Consider the following 20282-nt stretch of genomic DNA (forward strand, 5'->3'; position numbering starts at 1 on the left):
AAATATTATTTTTTAATTTAAAAATGTTGACATTTGAATTTAATTATTAAAATTAAAAATTTAATACTCTATAAAAAAATCAGATGATTGTTGATAATATTACTTACTATTTAAATTACTCTTTAATTAATTAATTGAGCTCAAATATTCACCAAATTAAAAGTTGAGTTAAACTCAATTTACGCATCTAAATTCTAATCTATTTTTTTTTTCTTTTTGGGGTGTTAATTTTTGAAACCTAAATTCGGCCTGTTGAGTTATTACTCAGTAGGCCCAGCCCATACATCCAACCCAGTTTGTCATATATAACAGTGATTAAATCACGAGATTTATCCATTATATCAAAGGACAGAATTGACAGACCACCCTCTCCCCTGCTTACGCTTTTACCTGAACCTAACCTCACCTCCTCCAACTCTCCAGGCTTCCCAACCAACACAGCGAAGCAAACAGATGAATAGTTGAGTTTGTTCAACAAAACTCGACCCCAGAAATGGCAAGTCCCACAGTCTCCTTCCTCCTCATCATCATTACCACCGTCCTTTTGCCATCCCCTTCATCATCCCTAACATCACAACCGTCCAATTTCTTTCCTTCCAATAAACCCCCCCCGCTTCCTCGGCAAACACTCACACCCAATCAAAACCAACCACCAACAATACCGTTATGAAACCAGTTACTTCTTTCAACCACTGGATCACTTCAGCTTCTCCGATCTTCCGAGGTTCCGGCAACGCTACCTTATCAACACCGACCACTGGGTGGGCCCATCTCGTCTCGGCCCAATCTTCCTCTACTGCGGCAACGAAGGTGATATCGAATGGTTCGCCGTCAACACCGGTTTTGTCTGGGAGATCGCCTCTCGCTTCGGTGCCATGGTTCTCTTTCCAGAAGTACATTACCCAAATTCTAAATTCCGTGTTTTTTGGGCTCTGTTTGGTTGAAAATAATTAAATGTAATTGTAATGGAATTGGCAGCATCGGTATTATGGGGAGTCAATGCCGTATGGAAGTAGAGAAGAGGCTTATAAAAATGCCACTACTCTTTCTCATCTCACAACAGAGCAAGCGCTTGCGGATTTCGCAGTTTTGATTACTGATTTGAAGAGGAATTTTTCTGCTGAAGGGTGTCCAGTTGTTTTATTTGGCGGCTCCTATGGAGGAAGTAAGCCCATGAATTTTTTTTTTTTTAAAGAACTATTTAATTTGGTTTTTCGGGTGTTTATGAAATGATGTTATTGATATAGAAGTTGTAGAATTTCATTAGTGGAAAGTGTTTCATTATGTAAGTGGTTTTTGGTAATGTGGTTGATGTTTATGGCATTAATGCAAACAGTGTTAGCGGCATGGATGAGGCTGAAGTATCCTCACATTGCTGTTGGGGCGCTTGCTTCATCAGCACCAATTCTTCAGTTTGAAGATATTGTGCCACCAGAAACATTTTATAATATTGTCTCCAACTCATTCAAGGTTTACAATGATGTTTCGAAGTTAGTTTTGTCTTTGTTTTTGTTTGTTTGTAGTGAAGTCTCTATTTTAACACTGTCACTTTTTTTGGTTTCAATATGTGTAGCGGGAAAGCAGTAGCTGCTTTGACACTATAAAACAGTCGTGGAATGCACTGACATCTGAGGGTCAGGGAAAGGATGGCCTTCAGCAACTGTCAAAAACTTTTCGCTTGTGTCGGTGAGGACAATGGAAGAAATTTTTATATGTGCATGTTGCTGTAATAGATTATAGCATTATTCAACGGGGGCGTATGTATCTTTTTAATGATATAGTTTTAAACTCTTGGCAGGGAACTTAAGAGTGTCCAAGACCTTACAAACTGGTTGGATTCTGCTTATAGTTATTTGGGGATGGTTAATTACCCATATTCTTCAAACTTTTTAATGCCTTTACCTGGACACCCCATAAGAGAGGTTAGTTGGGATTGGTATGACTTCAGACATATGTCATGGCTGGCAATAAAACATGTATACATAAATATATGCAAGATGGATTTCTGCATATTTTGTGACAAACCTACTTCTGGAACTACTCTGCCATCAACCTTTTATGATTCTATATTGTCTTTGTTCTATGACATTGATGTGGTTTACATTGACCAGAGCATTAATTTAGGGCAACCTTTTGTGAAATAAAAACTAGCAAACAAATCAATTAAGGCTGACTTATAACTGTTGACTTGCATATGCTATTATTTTGCGGTCTGTTAATTTGCATCTTTGTTTGTGTGCTATTCAGAATAGCTTCAAGAAAGGGCACATTAATGTTGCTGGGGTTCACATCAATTATAACTAATTTATACTGCAATTCTATCATACTTGAATATTTATAATCGTAATGTCAGCTCTAATATGGAGCCAACTTGGAACTTGTTCTTATAGGTGACTTTGATTTCATAACTGTATATAAATTAATTTGAGGTGATAGGAACATATTAAAGACAATGTAGTTAATTGTATTTCACTAACAATGTAGTATAAGTTTCACTTGCTTCAGCTGCTGCCATTAATTAGGAATATTTCTGCTTCATTGCAGTCCATTTTCTCACTACCAATCATGTAAAAATCTTGATTTTAAGGGTTAATCCTTAAAAAATTTGATCTGGATTTGTTTTTATTAAAAATTTTCGTATTTTTACGGTGAGAATGCCTCTTTCTTTTTCGGTTTCACTCATAATGGAACTCTTAGACATGTATGCTTTATGAACTCTTATTGCTAATATTTTCTTTCTTGGTGTTATTGCAATTTGCATATTGTTGCTATTATTTTGGACCTTGGTTTTCTTGTTTATACTTGGCTGTTGACTCCCATCTTGTTTTAAATAGATGTAATTATATTGTAGGTATGCAGAAAGATTGATGGTTCTCCTGACGGGTCTAGCATTCTGGATCGTATATTTAATGGTGTAAGCATCTACTATAATTATACTGGAGATGTTGACTGTTTTCAACTTGACGATGATCCTCATGGCATGAATGGGTGGAACTGGCAGGTCTTGGATGATATTAACTTTTACTTCTATATCAGTTTTATAAATCTCCAGAGCATTTATCGTTATGCATCAATGCTGTTTGTTATTGTCATCTGGTTATTGCTACAGGCGTGCACTGAGATGGTTATGCCAATGTCTAGTGATAGAAATACAAGCATGTATCCAGCATATGATTGGGATTACTCTGCTTTCAGAGAAAAGTGCAGGAGGGATTTCCAGGTGACACCAAGGCCTAGATGGATAACAACTGAATTTGGTGGACATGTAAGAGAATGATGTGAAACTAAATGTTGGTTAGGTCCTTAAATTCGTGTGCTTTATCTTGCAGAACTTTAAATGAATGATAACATGTTGATATGAAGAATAATGAATAAGCCTTTGTTGTTATATGAAGGATATTGAGCATGTATTGAAATTCTTTGGAAGCAACATCATATTCTCTAATGGTCTATTGGATCCTTGGAGTGGTGGCAGGTGAGCTCCTTATATTGATTTTTATCAAAGTTTTGATCATCTAGTTTCTGATGAATGTTGATATTATTCTTTGCAGTGTTCTGAAGAATATATCTGAAACAATTGTTGCTCTTGTTATGGAAGAAGGTAATGCTTTCTGAAGTGACCTTTTACTTCATTGCTTGATGAGTGTAATAAATTTGGATATAATATAAGGATCTCAAACTATCTACATGATTTATCTAGCTAATTAGCTGATATCTTGGTGAATAAGAGTTGGTCGCTAATTGGCTCACTTTAAGTATTTTGTTTCTCATCTCTGCTTCAATTGGGGCTCTACATATATCACTTTGCCTATAGCTGTAGTTCAGACCTGACTTCTTTTTGGCTTTTTGTCTTTGTCCTCATTGATCCTTTGGCTTCAATATAAATTATATCTCTAATTACAGCATTGTCCTAAGATTTTTCACTTGTAAGTATATCTTCAGTTATTGCTGCTTCTAACGTCCATCGATGCAATTGGTTTTAGTTTTTAATCAGTTTTATAATGTGTCAATCTTAATGTCTTTAGTTTTTAAATCAATTTTATAATGTGTTAGTCTTAATGTCTTAATTTGAGAGGCAACAAGTCTAGCAACTGTTAGAGCGGATCATACTCAGAATCTTATACATTTTTAGCTAGCTTTCTCTTTCGTTTTATATAACAACTAAGCCAACCAACCCATGAACACACAATGGCAACCTAAATTTATGAATTTATGATCCTCAATTGCTTTTGTCTCTGTGCTGTGTTCCGTGGTGGATACCCAAATATTATATCTTCCTGTCTAACAACTATAATCATGGAGTAATTATTACAAAACCTGAATATGATAGTATAACTAAATCTTATAAGATCTAAGAATAGTTTATTAAGCAATACCCATCTGATAGATTTCCCACATTATCCCCATTTCTAAATTTTTATGAGTATGTTTTTACATAATGTCAGCGAAGGTTCAAACTCCTATTTTAAGTTTTATATTTACGGGACTTCAATGTTAATTCATTGATGCTCACTTATAAGCCTTAGAAGATTGATTTTGAGGCTAGGACTTGTTTAAAGGACATGATTTAGCATTAGTTATCTGCTAGCTGATGGATTATGAATTATTATAGCTCATGACAGAACACTTTGCAATGCTGTTAATATTACAATTGGAGAAGGCCAGTACATGTAGAAGGCAGTTAGCGTTATTAACTGATGAAGTGTTATTGTAACTAATTAACTCCACTGCATCCAGGCATTATTCAAGTATTCTAACAGTTTTTATTTATGCAAAATTTTAGGTGCACATCACATAGATTTGCGTGCTTCAACGACTGAGGACCCTGACTGGTTAGTGGAACAGAGGGCAACTGAGATCAAGCTGATTGAAGGTTGGTTGGATACTTACAGTAAGAAAATGCAAGCAACCTTCACAATGTAGATGCTTCAACGACCGAGGACCCTGACTGGTTAGTTAGTAGAACAGAGGGCAAATGAGATCAAGGTTGGCTGGATGCCTACCGTAAGAAAATGCAAGCAACCTTCAAAGTGTAGATGCGAAAGATTTTTGGAGCTTGGATGTAAATGTAAACGTGTATAAATAGCTTCCAAGTCTAACTGCTGCTTCTGCCCATCTTTTCAATCTGGGATTGCCAAATAAACTACTACTTACGTTTACTTTTCTTACTTCTCCCCTCCCACCTCTCTCCTGTAGGCTAACCCCTTTTTTCTTTTCGCGTTAACCACAAAAAAGGTTTATTTTCGAGTTCACTGCAGCTTAAATCCCAGGTAACCTCACTCAAGCAATAATGTGCACGCATGGGATGAACACTGAACCTTTGTCAGGGCGATGAAATGTATGTTTATCACATTGATGGCCTCTTTAACATGTATTCTTCCTTAAATTCTTGTTCGAAATTGACTATGAAAAGGTTAGGACTGAATTTTGTTTATTAGAAAGCGTTGGCCCAAGATTTTTTTGCCTTAGAACTTGCTAGTCCATCAATGATTGAATAAGCAAAGATGGTTTCCCTTGTGGTGTCTGAATGGACAAGCATTCTTTTTGATTCCATATAATAATGCCAGAAGGATTGAATTTGCTGAGAAGATACTGTATTTGCAGCAATAGCAATGAACAGGTCATTGACATTATTTCTGATACTATAATTTTACATTAATTTCGGATATTAAATTGAAGCAGAAGGCCAACATGAAAATTAATTAATTAATTAAACATAAATTAATGTACAAAATCCCAATGGTGGAGACACACGTGCAAGTACAACCAATCCAAAACAGCATATTTCCAACGAAATCCAGCCTTTAATTTTAACTTAAAAAAAAAAACTCTAGCTGACGTGGAAAGTTGACTGTCACAATTTACTCTTTTACTCTTCGGTCTATTCCCGTTTAAAATTTCAATTTTCCGTCCTTTCCTCATAAAATGGCGGCCTAAATTGGCAATACGACATCGTTTGTGAATCACCCGCGATAAAAACTATGGAGTTCTTTTTTCTTAGCGACTTCAACTCTATAGACCAAAACCCGACTCAGCTGTGTGCCGGTAACTCAGTACTTTGATTCTCTCTCTTTTTTCACCGAAGAAAGAAAAAGAGAAATATCGTACGGAAGTCTAGGGTTTTGCCGACGGTGATCGACTTGTAAGATGACGGGTCCGGTAACGCCGGGTACTAGTAGGGCGTTGTCGATAACGCCGAGGTCTAGGGTTTTGAAGACTCCTCTTAGTGATGAAACGATCTGGAAACGACTCAAGGAAGCTGGATTCGATGAGGAATCGATCAAGAAGAGAGATAAAGCTGCTCTTATTGCTTATATTGCTAAGCTTGAAGCTGAGGTTTGCTTCAAATCTTTAAACTGCTTTTCTCAGATTTTTTTCATGCTTTTCTTTGCCCTTTTTTTTAAAGTCTTTGTTTGGTTGTTGGTGCAATAGGTAAAAGAGAGAGTATTAGTATATTGAAAATTTAAACTGTGAATTGTAAAGATGGCAACAAAAGAAAAGACAAGATCAATTCTCTTTTTCTTTGTACGGCGTTTTAAAAATTAAAAAGAAAAAATATATAAAAAAGGTAGGTAATGGAAGTAATTATTAACAGATTTTAACATAAGACGGTAATGGTTTCGGTCTTTGGAAATATTTTGTCTGTTGTATATAGAATTATTTTTAATATTTGTGATTATGTGATTTATGATGTCAATTTTCAATGTCAAGCCACCAAATTAAGTCTTCAACCATCACTTTTGGTTAAATGTTCTGTATTTCACTTAAATGCCATTCTAGTTGCACAATATGTGTTTTCCTTGTATGAGCTTTGATGGAACAAACTTGTCTTTTTTTGGCCTCATTATCTGTTTGCACTATATGTTTGGGGTGTTGCTTCCCCTTTTGGTATCCTTCAAGTTGTTGACGTTGTGGACTTGTAAATGGCACCATTGAGTTGTTAACTTTGTAGGTTTATAAGAGCTTTTAGCAGAATTTATGCTTTGTTTTGTGGCTTCTATGATTTTTTTTCTTTGTTTTTAGATGGATTTTCTCGGTTTCTGTGCCATTATTTGGGGATTGAATGCTATTTATGTGTATATTTTTTCTTCTGAGTTTTTCACTTGTTAGTTCCAATGGACGGCATTTTCTAGAGCTGTTATCTTTACCTAGCTTGATGCATGAATGAAACTTGAATGAATGCATCGTGTAAAGGATAAGAGTGAGGAATGATGGCAGTCTTGGTTTAGCATATGATGATCTATGCCTCATTCACATGTTGCTCATAAGTTCATGTTTTAAATCGTCATTCATTTTCTGCTTCATTACACATAACTGACTAGCATTTTGTTTTAATATTTATTTATTCTTGTGCGCAGCTCTTTGACCACCAACACCAGATGGGCCTTCTTATATTGGAAAGAAAGGAGTTGGCTCCCAAGTATGAACAAATTAAAGCCTCTGCTGAAGCAAGTGATATAATGCATAAACGGGATATGGCTGCACATGTATCTGCTCTTGCAGAAGCTAAAAAGCGAGAGGATAGTTTGAAAAAAGCTTTGGGAGTCGAGAAAGAATGCATAGCAAGTGTATGATTATCATTTAAAATCTCTTTTTAATTATAGTTTTTTTTTCCCACTTTTCTTTCACCATTATATGTTTCTTAGGACTTTGTGGTGGGGTTTTGTAGATTGAGAAGACTTTGCATGAGATGCGTGCAGAATCTGCTGAAGCCAAGGTTGCAGCTGAAAGTGGACTAGCTGAAGCGCGTATTATGATAGAGGATGCTCAGAAGAAGTTTGCAGAGGCTGAGGCAAAGTTTCAGGCTGCAAAGTCTTTACAAACAGAAGCTAGCCTCCTTCAACGGTCTGCTAAGAGAAAGCTTCAAGAAGTTGAAGCACGTGAAGATGACCTTAATAGGCGTATTGTATCGTTCAAAAACGAGTATGTCATATGCATTGTGTTTTCCTTATTTATATTGTTTGTACCATTGTTTTCTTTTTTAATTATTTCTCTCTTTTTCCTATCAGTTTGCAGTTTTTGGACATGCTCTTATTTCCCAAGAGGAAATGCTTGTGCCTGTCTCTCTGTATTCTTATGATGTAGTCTTCATATTACTGGGTTGCAATATGAATTAGGTCTTGCATTGCAAAATTTCTATAACCTGTAACCTGATAGCCTATTAATCTATTTTGAATGTTTTTCTGAGACATACATGGTTAAATTGTCTGTTGCTGAAAGTGAATAATTGAAAGTAATTGGCTTGGCCAGGGTAGTAGTGTGTGGATACTGGATACACATGCTTGCTTGGCTGCATTTCTGCTGTTTGCTGATGATAATATAATTCATATAATACTTTTTACCATGATGTCATATAGTGCAATCATGAGTCTCTAAATTTCATTTAAAATTTCAGTTCAAGGAGTCTGTTAATTATTTGGTTTCATGTTTTAGTTGTGATGCAAAAGAGAAAGAGATCATTCTTGAACGGCAATTACTGAGTGAGAGGCAGAGGATTGTACAGCAAGAACATGAAAGACTACTAGATGGACAAGCTTCCTTGAATCAGAGAGAGGAGTATATTTTTAGTGGAACTCAAGAACTAAATCGACTTGAGAAGGAGTTGGAAGCTTCAAGAGTGGATATTGAAAAGGAGCGCAGAGGTTTGAAGAATGAGAAATCCAACCTTGAGTTGACTTTAGCTTCTCTGTCAAAAAGAGAGGAGGTTTGCACAATTCATTTGCCCATTACTATTCTGATTTGGATGCATTTTCATGTGAATTTGTTGCTTTTACCTTACAGAAAGTTGTATTAATTCAATTCCTCTTTTGTGCATCCAGGCTGTTATTGAACGAGAAGCTAAGCTTAGCAAGAAAGAGCAACAACTGCTTGTTTCTCAAGAGAAACTTGCAAACAAGGAATCTGTGAGTTACTTTGTTGAACATGCTTTAGGATTTTCAGCTTTGTTTCTCTTTCTTTTATGGAAAATTTATTCTTTTCAATGAATGATGTAGGATGAAATTCGCAAGGTCATTGCTAGTCATGAAACTGAATTGAGAACCAGAAAATCTGAGTTTGAGGCTGAGCTTGAGATCAAGCGCAAAATTGCAGAGGATGAGATTGAAATGAAGAGACGGGCTTGGGAGTTGAAGGAGATGGATATCAATCTTAGGGAGGACCAAATTTGTGAAAGAGAACATGATTTTGAGGTTCAATCAAGGATGTTAGCCGATAAAGAGAAGGATGTGGCTGAGAAGTCAAATCTCATAGATGTGAGAGAAAAAAATGTGAGTGCTTCTGAAAAGGAACTCGAGTTGAAGCAAGCTCTTTTAGAAGAAGAAAAGGATAAGATAAGTAAAATAAAACTAGAGCTTCAGAAGTCATTGTCTTCATTGGAAGATAAGAGAAACCAAGTTGATTGTGTGAAGGAGAAACTGGAAGCCATGAGAAGTGAGACACATGAATTATCAACCTTAGAATTAAAACTCAAGGAAGAACTTGATTTGGTTAGGGCTCAAAAATTGGAGCTCATGGCTGATGCAGATAGATTGCAAGTAGAGAAGGCAAAATTTGAAACTGAGTGGGAGTTGATTGATGAGAAAAGAGAAGAGCTGCGGAAGGAAGCAGTGCGTGTTAGTGAGGAGAGAGAAGCAGTTTTGAAGTTTCTCAAGGATGAGCGTGATAGCTTGAGAAGAGAGCGTGATGTGATGCGAGAGCAGCATAACAAGGAAGTTGAATCATTGAATCGTGAGAGAGAAGACTTCATGAAAAAGATGGTGATTGAGCATTCTGATTGGTTCAACAAGATTCAACAGGAGCGTGCTGATTTCTTGCTGGGAATTGAAACCCAAAAGAGGGAGCTGGAGACCTGCATTGAGAAAAGGCGTGAAGAATTAGAAAGTTCTTTGAAGGAAAGAGAGGAAGCTTTTGAGCGAGAAAAGAAAAATCAACTTCAGCATATTAATGCTCTGAAGGAAAGAGCAGAGAAAGAGTTGGAACAAGCTACTTTAGAAATGAAAAGGCTTGATGCTGAGAGAATAGAGATCCAGTTGGATCGTGAGCGAAGGGAAAGGGAATGGGCGGAGTTGAACAAGTCCATTGAGGAGCTTAAGGTGCAAAGACACAAATTGAAGCAACAGAGGGAACTATTGCATGCTGATAGAAAAGAGATACATGCTGAGATCGAAGAGCTAAAAAGGTTGGGGGACTTGAAAGCTGCCGTGGATAATATGACAGTGGCTCAAATGCAACGTTCTATTGTAGAGCGTAGCTGGAAGAAAGCATCTGAAAGAAAGAATCTGAAACAGCTAACTGTAATGCAAAATGCTGGATCAGATTCAGATAAAAATAGGATTGTTGCTGACAATGTCAATGGATTCAGCTCTTCAATGTCAAAACCAGATAGTGCTTCTCCTCCTAGCTCTGCCCCTTTTTCTTGGATCAAGCGCTGCAGCGAATTGATATTCAAACATACCCCTGACAAGGCCCAAATGAAGCCTGAAGAAAGATCTTTGATATCTGACCATGAAGATGTGTGTTTGATGTCAGTTGGAGAGTTGGTTTCAAACGATGGGTGTGACAGGCAAAAATACAAGCGACATGAGAGAAAGCCTTTGGGATTTGATGGGGAACCAAAAGTGATAGTGGAAGTACACTCTGAAGATCAGGTGGTCAAGGGAATTCACAATTTGGAATCCGAAATTGAGAAAAATGATGCTGAAAAGTCTTCTCTTGTTTCTGAACAAGGGGTTCAAGCTGGAAGGAAAAGAAGAGTTGACAACTTACCTTCACATGGCACTAAGAAAAGAAGGCAAAAGAAAGATGCTTCTGTAATTGAAGAAGAGGATAATACTCACAGGTATCCACTTCTGTCCTTATATTGAAATTTTTTGCTTTAAGCATGTTATTTAACCTTATACTGATATTCTGATTATTTCTTGATGCACGTAGCTCAGTTTTGTTTACAATAACATCTGTTTTTTTTTTTTTTTTCAGTGTAAATATAACTGATCTAAATGCGTCACTGGATCAGTGTGCATTAATGTCATACAGTCAGAGTCAAGGAGGGGCTGATGAGACCAATGTGCCGATCGTTGATAAAATAATTAAGATTTCAGAAGTAACCTATGAAAAAAAGACTGTGGATGATGATTCTTCCAATTTAGAAAATATGGATATTGTTGCAGAATCAGTGCAGGATTTTCCTCAAAGTGGAGGAATGTGTAGTCATGCAAGTGCTGCCGGGGAGAATGGTGGATCTGGGGAACCAGTAACATTGCAAGAAGCACATTTGGGGAATGTTTCTCAAGCCACCAAGCCCTGTCAGGTAAGGGCTGGTTGTACCTATCTGCAAATTCCTTTTCTTGCATGCAGATGACTATCAACATTTTACTAGGCTCTTATTTGCATTGTGAATTCTTTGCCTTCTCTTGCTGATGTTGTGTTCGGGGTACTAGCATGTTAATAAATTTTCTCATAATACATTCAACTTGTCATCAGGTATTTATACAACTTCATCAAGTAGGAAGCGTTCTTTGGCATTTTAGTCAGAGCAAAATCGCCTGTCTTATTACTGTTTATTTTTTTCTAATCTGATATGCCTCTTAACTTAGATTACCTTTTCAGTCTTTGTTTTATATCCTTAAGGTTCATGCAATTTTTGATTCTATAGCCAATGGAAGACATGTCAGAAAGAGGCAAACAAAAGCTTGAAGACAACGTTGCTCCCAAACCAGATGAAAATGAGAATATTGGAATGAGGACAAGGTCAAAGCAGAAGTAGTAGAAATATAGTTTCTTTTTAGGTGCTACAGTTAATTGATGTTTTAACCATTTTGCACAACGGTATGCTTTTCTTTCCTCTCTTGCATCTTAGTCTCCTGTCAAATTATGAATTATGATAGGTGGATCTTTGATTGGATCAGCCTTCTAATTATTCTTTTTGGTGTATTGCAGAATAGCAGAAGTTGATATTATATACTTGAAAGGAACCAATTTGCCTTGCAGTAACTAAATGCAGACAGTTTTTACTAACTCGTATCTTGTTCAAAGCTTGTAAATGCTTATCCATCCTCTTTCTTTTGGTGTGGGTTTGTTTAGTAGTTGGTTTCTAATATTCCTAGTTTCATAGGGTGGCGTGATAGGTTTTGTTGGGAGTGTCTTGTGTTGCTTTATGGCTGATATGATGACAAAATCGGATAGATTTTGCCGTAGGTGTTTCAAAGTCTAGAGGCATGGTGTGGTGTTGGAAATTGATTCGGGTGGGATGCTTTTGTTTACCCCCGAACAACCCTGAATGACATGGCCAGTGACGAAATATGGTTTGCTTCATTGAGAGCTCATTCAACCCTGAACATATAAAGTAGTGATTTTATTTGAGTTGATCATGCTGTGTTGTTTTTTTGCTTCTATTTTATGCTGGAAAGAACAAAACACAAGATGACTCTTTGATTGAAGGCGGCAGTTTCATTTGTCAGGTATGAAAGGTATTACATTTTAGACATCATAAACTTTTACAATTCGGTGTTAGGGTTGAAATATACATGTTTAATGGTGTGATGGAGATGTCTCATTTTCTTTGTCTATTTTTTTTTAAGAATGTTTCAAAATTATTATTTTTTAACTTCTAATATTTTTACTTTTTAATATTTTAAAATTATATTTTGTTTTTTTTGTTTTTTATTTTTTAACATTAAAAATTATGAAAATTTAATTTTATAAAAAAAATTAATTTTAATATTAAAAATATTAAAGTTAAATTTTTTTTAAAATTCCGTGAAAATCAATACGGTTTAAACATTTTGGAACGAAAGTGTAAATAATTATGGTGTTGGATTGGGACTCATGAATTATTTCAAAAGGTAAGATTTACCCAAATTGTGTGTTCTCTACTCTTATTAAAAGGGTTGGACTGATCCATGTAAAAAAAAAAAAAAGAGTTGGCCTAGATTCGAACCACAACAATTCAATACGCTTTGTTTTTCTAGCCAAAACTGTAATTCAAAAATTAATTAATGCAATAATTTCTCCGGACGAATCTGCCAAAAATTCCAAATTTTCTTAGATAATTATAATTTTCAATGTATCGGAATTTATTAGATTAATTATTATTATTGTATTTAATATAAATACTATTATCAATAATAAGTTTTTTTAAATTTATTTAAAAAATATAACAATTATAAGTAGTATTAAATTGAATTTTATTATTTTAAGAGCACAGACTGGCTGAGGTTAAATTTGATAAAGGCAACAAGAGTATCCAAGTCAGCTTGAGCCACCATCTGCAAATCTAAACTTTAAACTTTCCATTTTGTTGACCAAAGAGAAAATATAGTATGGGAAGACTGAAGAGACGCAGAAAGGAAAGATAAAAAAAATAAACAATTTTATTGGCAGAGAAAAAAAGAGAGAGAAAATGGAGAGCAGCGCCGTTCTGGCTAGTCTCCAGCCAAATTACCTTCTTTGCCCTTCTTCTTGCTCTTCCTTCTCCACTTCCGCCTTCGCAGCCGCCACATTTCTTCCTCTTTCCTCCTCTCAACGCACGGGTATCTCTCCGCCACAATTTCTTAAGGTAGCTTCACTTCTTCTTGCGTATTTGGTTTTGGTTATTTACTCATGCGTTTCTTTTGCAGTTACGGAAGCAAGTTTTAGCTTCTGCTTCGTGCAGCAATGTTAATGAAGCTAACTCTCCTTTCAAGATTGCTGCTGTGTTATCTGATTCTTATAGGTACGCACTCTTTTTGTTTTACTCTAAAGATTTAAAAATTGAAATTACATGATCAAATTGCATTACATTTGTTCAATTCATTGCTTTCTTTGTTTATTTATCTTCAATTTAGGCTCATTTTCAGTAACTTTTTGTTGTTTTTGAATTTTTTTAGTCAAAGAACTTTTTTTTCCAAAGTTTTAATTTTTCTATATAAAGTGTAAGAAAAGATAGCATTAGCAGCTGTGTTTGTTGTTTGCTTTGTTTGGAAGATCCATCTATTATTAATCATTAAGGTTTTCTATGGTTATTTCTTTTTTTTTTTTCAACTTATTTTTTTGCTTATGAAGAAAAAGAAGTACTGCAAAATTGCATTTTGATACAAAAGGGAATGACATTTTTCTTTAATTAAAAATATTTTTGAATAACTGTGTTTGAATTATTGTCTCATTTTAACTATTTGTTTAGTTTCTTTTTTCTATGAATTATTAGTTTCTTACTTTATGGCAAATTTTTTATAAAACAAAAAGCATATAGCTATTAGCTAAAGCAACAATAAAGGAAAGACTAAAATTAGATTCTTTCTTTTGGGAAAAAGCTAAAAAAGAAAAAGTACATAAATAAAATAGATTTAGACTTCATTTTGGTTGACACTTTTGCATGAATAAAAAGGTAACAATTGGGTACTTATGGAATAGGCTTTTAAAATTTAAAATTTATGATTTGCAAAAACTTATGGCTATGCTTCTATATGCTTTCATTTACTTGTTTTTTGTTGGCTTAATGAAATTTGCATTTTGCTCTATTTGCCGTTGCTTTTCCTTTATAACAGAGCAGATTGCTTGCAAATGGAGCCTTGAAGCTAATTATCAATGCAATCAGAATTCATCCAGTAATTTGGAAATTTACATAACTAGAGAAGCCAAGAGAAATGCTAAAATTTAGGCTAATAAGAAGTGAAATTTAGTTTCTTTTTTAGTATGAAAGAAATGATTTTTTTTTGTGTTAAAAAGCTTCTGTATCCTCAGTATGATTGCTGGTTCCTTCCATCCTAAATCTCTTCTAAAGGTGGAGACATTTAAAAAATAGCTCAACAGAGAAAACGTTTTTATTTTCTTGTGTTCTTGAAAAGTTCTCTGCTATAGGTAACATATTATGATATTATTAAATTTCATTTGTTATTTTGCTTCGTTCGATCCTAAATGGTCGTATTTTTGTTCTTTTTTGCATTTGACTCAGTTGTATTTAATGCAGCACTGAAGCATCCGAATTAACTGATATAGCGTGGGACAATCTTGGATTTGGGTTTCTTCCTACTGATTATATGCATATGATGAAATCTACTAAAGGTGGAAACTTCTGTAGATGTGAATTACAAAGGTTTGGAAATGTTGAATTAAACCCTCAGCTGGGGTCTTAAATTATTGACAGGTCTGATTTCTTAACTTTCATATCTAAATTTTATCTTCCGCTCTTGCTTTAGATTTCATTCTCCTACTTATCCATTATGGTTATGATGGTTTCTTTGCTGTATTCATGCATCTATTTTTATTTGCAGATGCTTACAAATTTAGTTAGTTATATACCTATACTATGTAACATGACCTCCTTCACCACCTCCCTCTAAAAAAGAAAAAGAAAGAGATAGTTCATCATGTGTGATATCTGCTCTAAGATAATTTGCTGTTTATTTTTCTGTGTAAAACTTATTTTTTTCCAATTTGTCTTTAAGCATCATGATATAGTGGTTCTCTTTTCTATCTCTTCCGCCATCATTTTCTCGTTTGTGTCTTTAGGGATTATTTGAAGGTCTGAAAGCCTACAGGAAAGAAGATGGTAATATTCTTCTTTTTCGTCCTGGGGAGAATGCTTTTTGAATGGGGCTGGGTGCAGAGATGATATGCATGCCATCACCCACTGTTGAGCAGTTTGTGGAAGCTGTAAAGGAAACTGTCCTGGCAAACAAACGTTGGGTAACTAATAACCTTGATTTAAAGCATGAGTTTGGTTAGCAATTGGGTTTACCTGTTTTATGAGTGAATTGTTAATTTCTCATTTCGGGTTCCCCCGCCAGGTAAAGGGACCTTGTATATCAGGCCATTGCTCATGTGGAATGGAGCTGTCCTTGGTGTTTCACCTGCTCCTGAGTAAACATTTCTTATTTATGTCTCACCTGTGGGAAACTATTTTAAGGTTTATTATCTTCGTTGCTTGATTTTTAGTCATGCATAAGCATAATTAAATTTCCTTTTCTTTGGCCAAGCAAGAGGGATATGTTACCTCTATAATTTGTTTTAAGGTTCTTTTATATATATATATAACCATGAAAAGGCTTAAAGTTATATCTCTATACATAAACTTGGAGGAAAATATTAGCATGACTTTGTATGCAAAGTAACTTTATCCTGAAACTAGTATAACAAATCCGAATAGAAAAATGAAGTGCTGTTTTATGTGGAATATTTTCCGATGTGTGTATCCATGTTGAGCCATAGACTGTTTTACCATTAGGTATCATAATTTTACATTCCAATATTTCAGAAACATTCTGTTGGCCTTATGTTTATAACTGCCAAATTAGTGCTCAATAAAGATGGTTTTTTCTTTGATCCGTTTGAGATAAGCAACTGTTTGTGATTGTGCTCTGTTAAGTCTAAAATCCTTCTCCCTCTACCATGTTCTTACTTTAATGAAGGTTCATACTATCAATCTATTAGCTTTCTGTTTGGAGGTGTAATCGTTTGCATTTGTGTTCTTTTTTCCCTTTTTGGCCAAACATTTGCATTAGGTTTACTCTTTGGTATTCCTTCTGTTTCCTTGTTTTGATAGTTTTGGCAAATCATCATATGATAATTATTCATTCACCATAATTTATTTATGATTCCAGGAAGGTGTTGCTCCAATAAATTTAATTGTTGAGCATGAATTGCATCGGGCCACTCCTGGTGGCACTGGCAGTGTTAAAGCTATCGGAAATTATGCTGCGGTAAGCTAGCCTTCTGCTGCTTGGTGAATCGTTTCACCAATTTATTTGCCTCAACGGTTGAAAGTTTTTGATAGTGAAACAATGAAACTGATTAAATTTTCTACTTTGATGCTGTCTCTTTATATCATATAAGTAGGTTCTGAAGGCGCAATCTGCTGCCAAAGCCAAAGGATGTTCTGATGTACTTTATCTTGATTGTGTTCACAAAAAGTATTTGGAGGAAGTTTCTTCCTGCAACATTTTCATGGTGAAGGTATTATGGTTAACTTATTTGTTGGTAATTAATATATATATTTTTATCATCAAGCTTTGTTTGCATTATTCATTTTATCACAAGTAGAAGCAGTGCTAAACATCAATCTCCTTTAAGCAGGATATTGCCCCTACCTTTCTGCATTTTCCCCCTCTTTGAAAATCTTGTTCAATGTGTTCCACATATATGTGTCTTAATATTGAAACTTCATAACTATGCTTTTTCAGTGGACCATGTTCTGTTACCATGATCTCCTTTCTTTGTCTTCAACCTGAATGTTAACATTATGCACTAGAATCAAAAACAAGGCTTCCACCCTTGTAGTTTTTCGGTGGCACTCAACTGCAAATTGAGGCTACCATCTTTGCCATATTGTCTTGACTTTAACTGAATAACTCTTACATATAGCTTTGGCACTACAGCCACTCATTATAAATTTTACTTTTACTATGATGTAGCTATTTAGAATCCATCTTTGTTAAATCTTGTATCTCTAAATACTTGTGTAGTTTGGTCAATCTGTAAGGCTATGTTGTTTAATCTAATTACAATAAAATATTTATGCTTAAATGATTTCAATTAAACATCTGGAAGCTATTCTGTTTCTAAGGATAAAATGCTGTCGAAGAGTTTATATTTCTGAGTTAAATTAGGCTTGTTTTAGATCTTTCTGTACTCAACTGTGGTTGATGAGCTAAAACATATTGAGATAGCATAGTTGATCCCAATGTATTGCTTTTTTTTTAACTTATTTTTTGTGTTTTAGGGTAATGTCATCTCTACTCCTGCGATAATGGGAACAATCTTACCAGGCATCACAAGAAAGAGTATAATTGATGTTGCTCGAAGCCAAGGGTTCCAGGTACTTGTTCTGCAGTTTAGAAGACTGTTGATAAATTCATTGTCAAAAGCAATGCTACGTGTAACAAGCAATGTATATAATTGGAGTTGGACTTATTTTTATGCTAGCATAGAAGCTCTTGTCTCCTAAATATTAGAGTTTCAAGTAATCAGACTCTTGTAGGATAAAGTGGGCTTTGCGAAAGCCCTATTCTTTGACAATGGACAGCAATTGAGATTCTTTTCATACTTTTTCCTGGAGTCCTTGCATTGTCTTTCAGACTTGTTGCTGAAATAATAGAGTTGTACATAACAAGCACATATTCTTTGTAGCCTGCACATAAGAGTTCCTAGACATCAATGATTCAGGAATCAAATTATGAACAGGGTTTTTATCGGAGTCCTATGGTTCTAAATTCACATGATATCATGGAGTTTGTCTAGGATTTGGTATCTGCAATGTGGATAGAAGTCTTGGTGTTTCTTGACTAATTTTGCTTATGAAAGAATGCCTCAGAGTGGTTTCCATCCCTTTGTTTTTCTTCTTAATCACTTAGAATTACTTTTTAATGGTAGAGGCTTGCAGATCTTAGAACTTGGAGAAAACAGGAAAATGACATCGAGCTATTTTCTTGTTAATAAAATTTTTCACCTGTCTATATATTCTGAATGTGTTGCTAGGTATTCTACAATACTCTACGATGCAGCCACTGTTTTCTCCTTTTATATGCATGGTTTCCTCTCGATTGAGTTAATAAATTGTCAAATTTCATATTGTATGACATAATTATTGTAGCTTGTCTGCATCAGTGAGAGTATGTGATGGAGCTCCTTGGATTACTTCCTAATGTTCATCTGCTGATGATGCAAGTTGAGGAGCGCCTCGTGCCAGTAGATGAATTGCTTGATGCTGACGAAGTGTTTTGCACTGGGACCGCGGTAGTAGAGTCACCTGTTGGCAGCTTTACTTACAAGGGTAAAAGGTAAATTCACTGTGCAGACGAGTAAATACTTTTTGCTTAACCTTATAACTTTAGTTCTTCATATTCAGTTTACATCTTCCATTTTTACTATTGTCTCTTATTGTGGGAGATGGAGATGGTAGGCGTGAAGCATTTATTAGTTACTTTTGCATGGGGCTATTATTTTAGTAAAATAGGATTTTAACATTCCAGTTGTATGGAAAATTTCGAGTGGTTTTAGTTGAGCTTAACTTTTAGATGTACATTGAGTGGAGGAAAAAAGATGATATTTGTTACACAGTGCATAACAGGTTTGCATGTTTTGACTTCTGCAGAGACATCACTGCCTTAGTTAAAATGCTTTCTTCTTTCTTTACTAATATATAGTTTTATATTAACAGATGGGTTGTCAGGTCAGAGCTGGTCATGTCTAATACTGCCCATAACATCTCTAGCTATTAAGTAGAAAACTAGTAATTCGTTAATTCTTCCTTTCATTCATGTGTTGTGTTAAAAAACTACCCAAACATGCTCTTATGAGAGTTATTTGTCCATGGCTTCCTGTTAATTTGTGATGAACGATTGAAGATGGTGTTTCAAAATCAATTGGCAGATAAGCTGAAACACAGACAAAAGCCTAAGATGTTTCAACATTTTCCCTTAGTATTAATTTATTAATTTTCTTTTGAAAAAACAATGGAAGTTCCACCAGGGTTTCTAGAATTGTTACAAGAACGCTTTGGCTTGTGGAAACGGTCTGAATAAAATACTACAATTTAATATTAAATTAATCAAAATTGCATGACAGCCATGTATACCAATATTGAAACTTCTAAAGTTACTAACCAAGAATCTGTCGTTTATCCGCAAATTTCGTCTTTTCTTTGCTCTTTTGACCTCTTAAACATGTCTTTAATATCTTCCAATTCTGCTTCAACTTAACAGCAGCAGCAAAAAGAGAGAAACAGCGTTGCTGACTTGCATTTCAGGTTCTCATGGAGGAGAAAAGGCCAAGCACGGGAAAGTTTCAATCATTTCATACTTTAAGGGGAGATTTGTTGTCGCAGTGATCAATTCCAGAAGTATCGCCCTTATTGACTACAAGGCTTGACTATGGACTGCATAGAGTCAGTCAACGTTTTTCATGTTTTGCATGACATGGTATCGAATCTCATGCATGGGCTACAGATAATATGATGATCGATTAATCGATCAGTTTATTATATCATTCTTCAAAAATTTTAGTTTAAATTGTTCTCGCATTTAAATCATAAATTAAACATTAAACTTTAAATTCCTTGGGGTTACAGTAATTAGGTTTGAAAAACAAGGTGCATGTATTTACATTTATAACATTGATGATAAAGTCTTTCACATGTTTCTTGGCCACTCAAAACCAAGCGACCCCTGTATATATGTTTCTAGATGTCAATCATAATTTTCAAAACCATTGTTTTGTTTTCTCCACAAACATCTTTTTCACTTCATTTTTTTATATTTTAATTCAGAGAGTGAAGTGTTTGTCATTAGGGTTTCCAATCGTTTGGAAACATA

General features: G+C 35.0%; 2 protein-coding genes and 1 pseudogene across 5 annotated transcripts; all 3 read left to right on the top strand.

The window, feature by feature from the left end:
• Positions 1 to 335: 335 nt before the first annotated feature.
• Positions 336 to 5159, top strand: LOC111291874 (uncharacterized). The gene is made up of 10 exons (XM_022883982.2): positions 336 to 893; positions 979 to 1165; positions 1337 to 1470; positions 1574 to 1686; positions 1799 to 1922; positions 2852 to 3001; positions 3110 to 3265; positions 3396 to 3475; positions 3552 to 3601; positions 4784 to 5159. Exons 1-10 carry the CDS (start codon positions 876 to 878, stop codon positions 4921 to 4923), a joined length of 1152 nt encoding a protein of 383 aa, XP_022739717.2. The 5' UTR covers positions 336 to 875; the 3' UTR covers positions 4924 to 5159.
• Positions 5160 to 6002: 843 nt separating this feature from the next.
• LOC111291873 (protein CROWDED NUCLEI 4-like) lies at positions 6003 to 12362 on the top strand. 3 transcript variants are annotated; one of them, XM_022883980.2, is made up of 9 exons: positions 6003 to 6336; positions 7359 to 7568; positions 7670 to 7923; positions 8434 to 8704; positions 8820 to 8903; positions 8994 to 10837; positions 10975 to 11305; positions 11605 to 11823; positions 11935 to 12362. In XM_022883980.2, exons 1-8 carry the CDS (start codon positions 6148 to 6150, stop codon positions 11689 to 11691), a joined length of 3270 nt encoding a protein of 1089 aa, XP_022739715.2. In that variant the 5' UTR covers positions 6003 to 6147; the 3' UTR covers positions 11692 to 11823; positions 11935 to 12362. The 3 variants fall into 3 exon arrangements, with proteins under 3 accessions (XP_022739715.2, XP_022739716.2, XP_022739714.2); XM_022883981.2 differs by having other exon boundaries at positions 11626 to 11823; XM_022883979.2 differs by having other exon boundaries at positions 11651 to 11823.
• Positions 12363 to 13268: 906 nt separating this feature from the next.
• Positions 13269 to 19979, top strand: LOC111291877 (branched-chain amino acid aminotransferase 2, chloroplastic-like; annotated as a pseudogene). Its single transcript, XR_016345595.1, has 10 exons — positions 13269 to 13552; positions 13614 to 13708; positions 14942 to 15118; positions 15484 to 15660; positions 15725 to 15880; positions 16575 to 16673; positions 16810 to 16926; positions 17693 to 17794; positions 18643 to 18749; positions 19674 to 19979. The product of XR_016345595.1 is annotated as a branched-chain amino acid aminotransferase 2, chloroplastic-like (transcript).
• Positions 19980 to 20282: the final 303 nt, after the last annotated feature.

The sequence above is a fragment of the Durio zibethinus genome, chromosome 10 (assembly GCF_047325235.1).
Source record: "Durio zibethinus cultivar Kanyao isolate XHJ-2024 chromosome 10, ASM4732523v1, whole genome shotgun sequence".
Taxonomy (NCBI): Eukaryota; Viridiplantae; Streptophyta; class Magnoliopsida; order Malvales; family Malvaceae; genus Durio; species Durio zibethinus.

What these genes read in the sequence shown, in the direction of transcription:
- LOC111291874 (XM_022883982.2), top strand. An exon ending in TTGTCTCCAACTCATTCAAG is followed by an intron (nt 1,471 to 1,573) that starts GTTTACAATGAT and finishes CAATATGTGTAG; the next exon opens with CGGGAAAGCAGTAGCTGCTT. An exon ending in TGCTCTTGTTATGGAAGAAG is followed by an intron (nt 3,602 to 4,783) that starts GTAATGCTTTCT and finishes GCAAAATTTTAG; the next exon opens with GTGCACATCACATAGATTTG.
- LOC111291873 (XM_022883979.2), top strand. Translation starts at nt 6,148, where the DNA reads ATGACGGGTCCGGTAACGCCGGGTACTAGTAGGGCGTTGTCGATAACG. An exon ending in AGAAAGAATGCATAGCAAGT is followed by an intron (nt 7,569 to 7,669) that starts GTATGATTATCA and finishes GGGGTTTTGTAG; the next exon opens with ATTGAGAAGACTTTGCATGA. An exon ending in AAGCCACCAAGCCCTGTCAG is followed by an intron (nt 11,306 to 11,650) that starts GTAAGGGCTGGT and finishes TTGATTCTATAG; the next exon opens with CCAATGGAAGACATGTCAGA.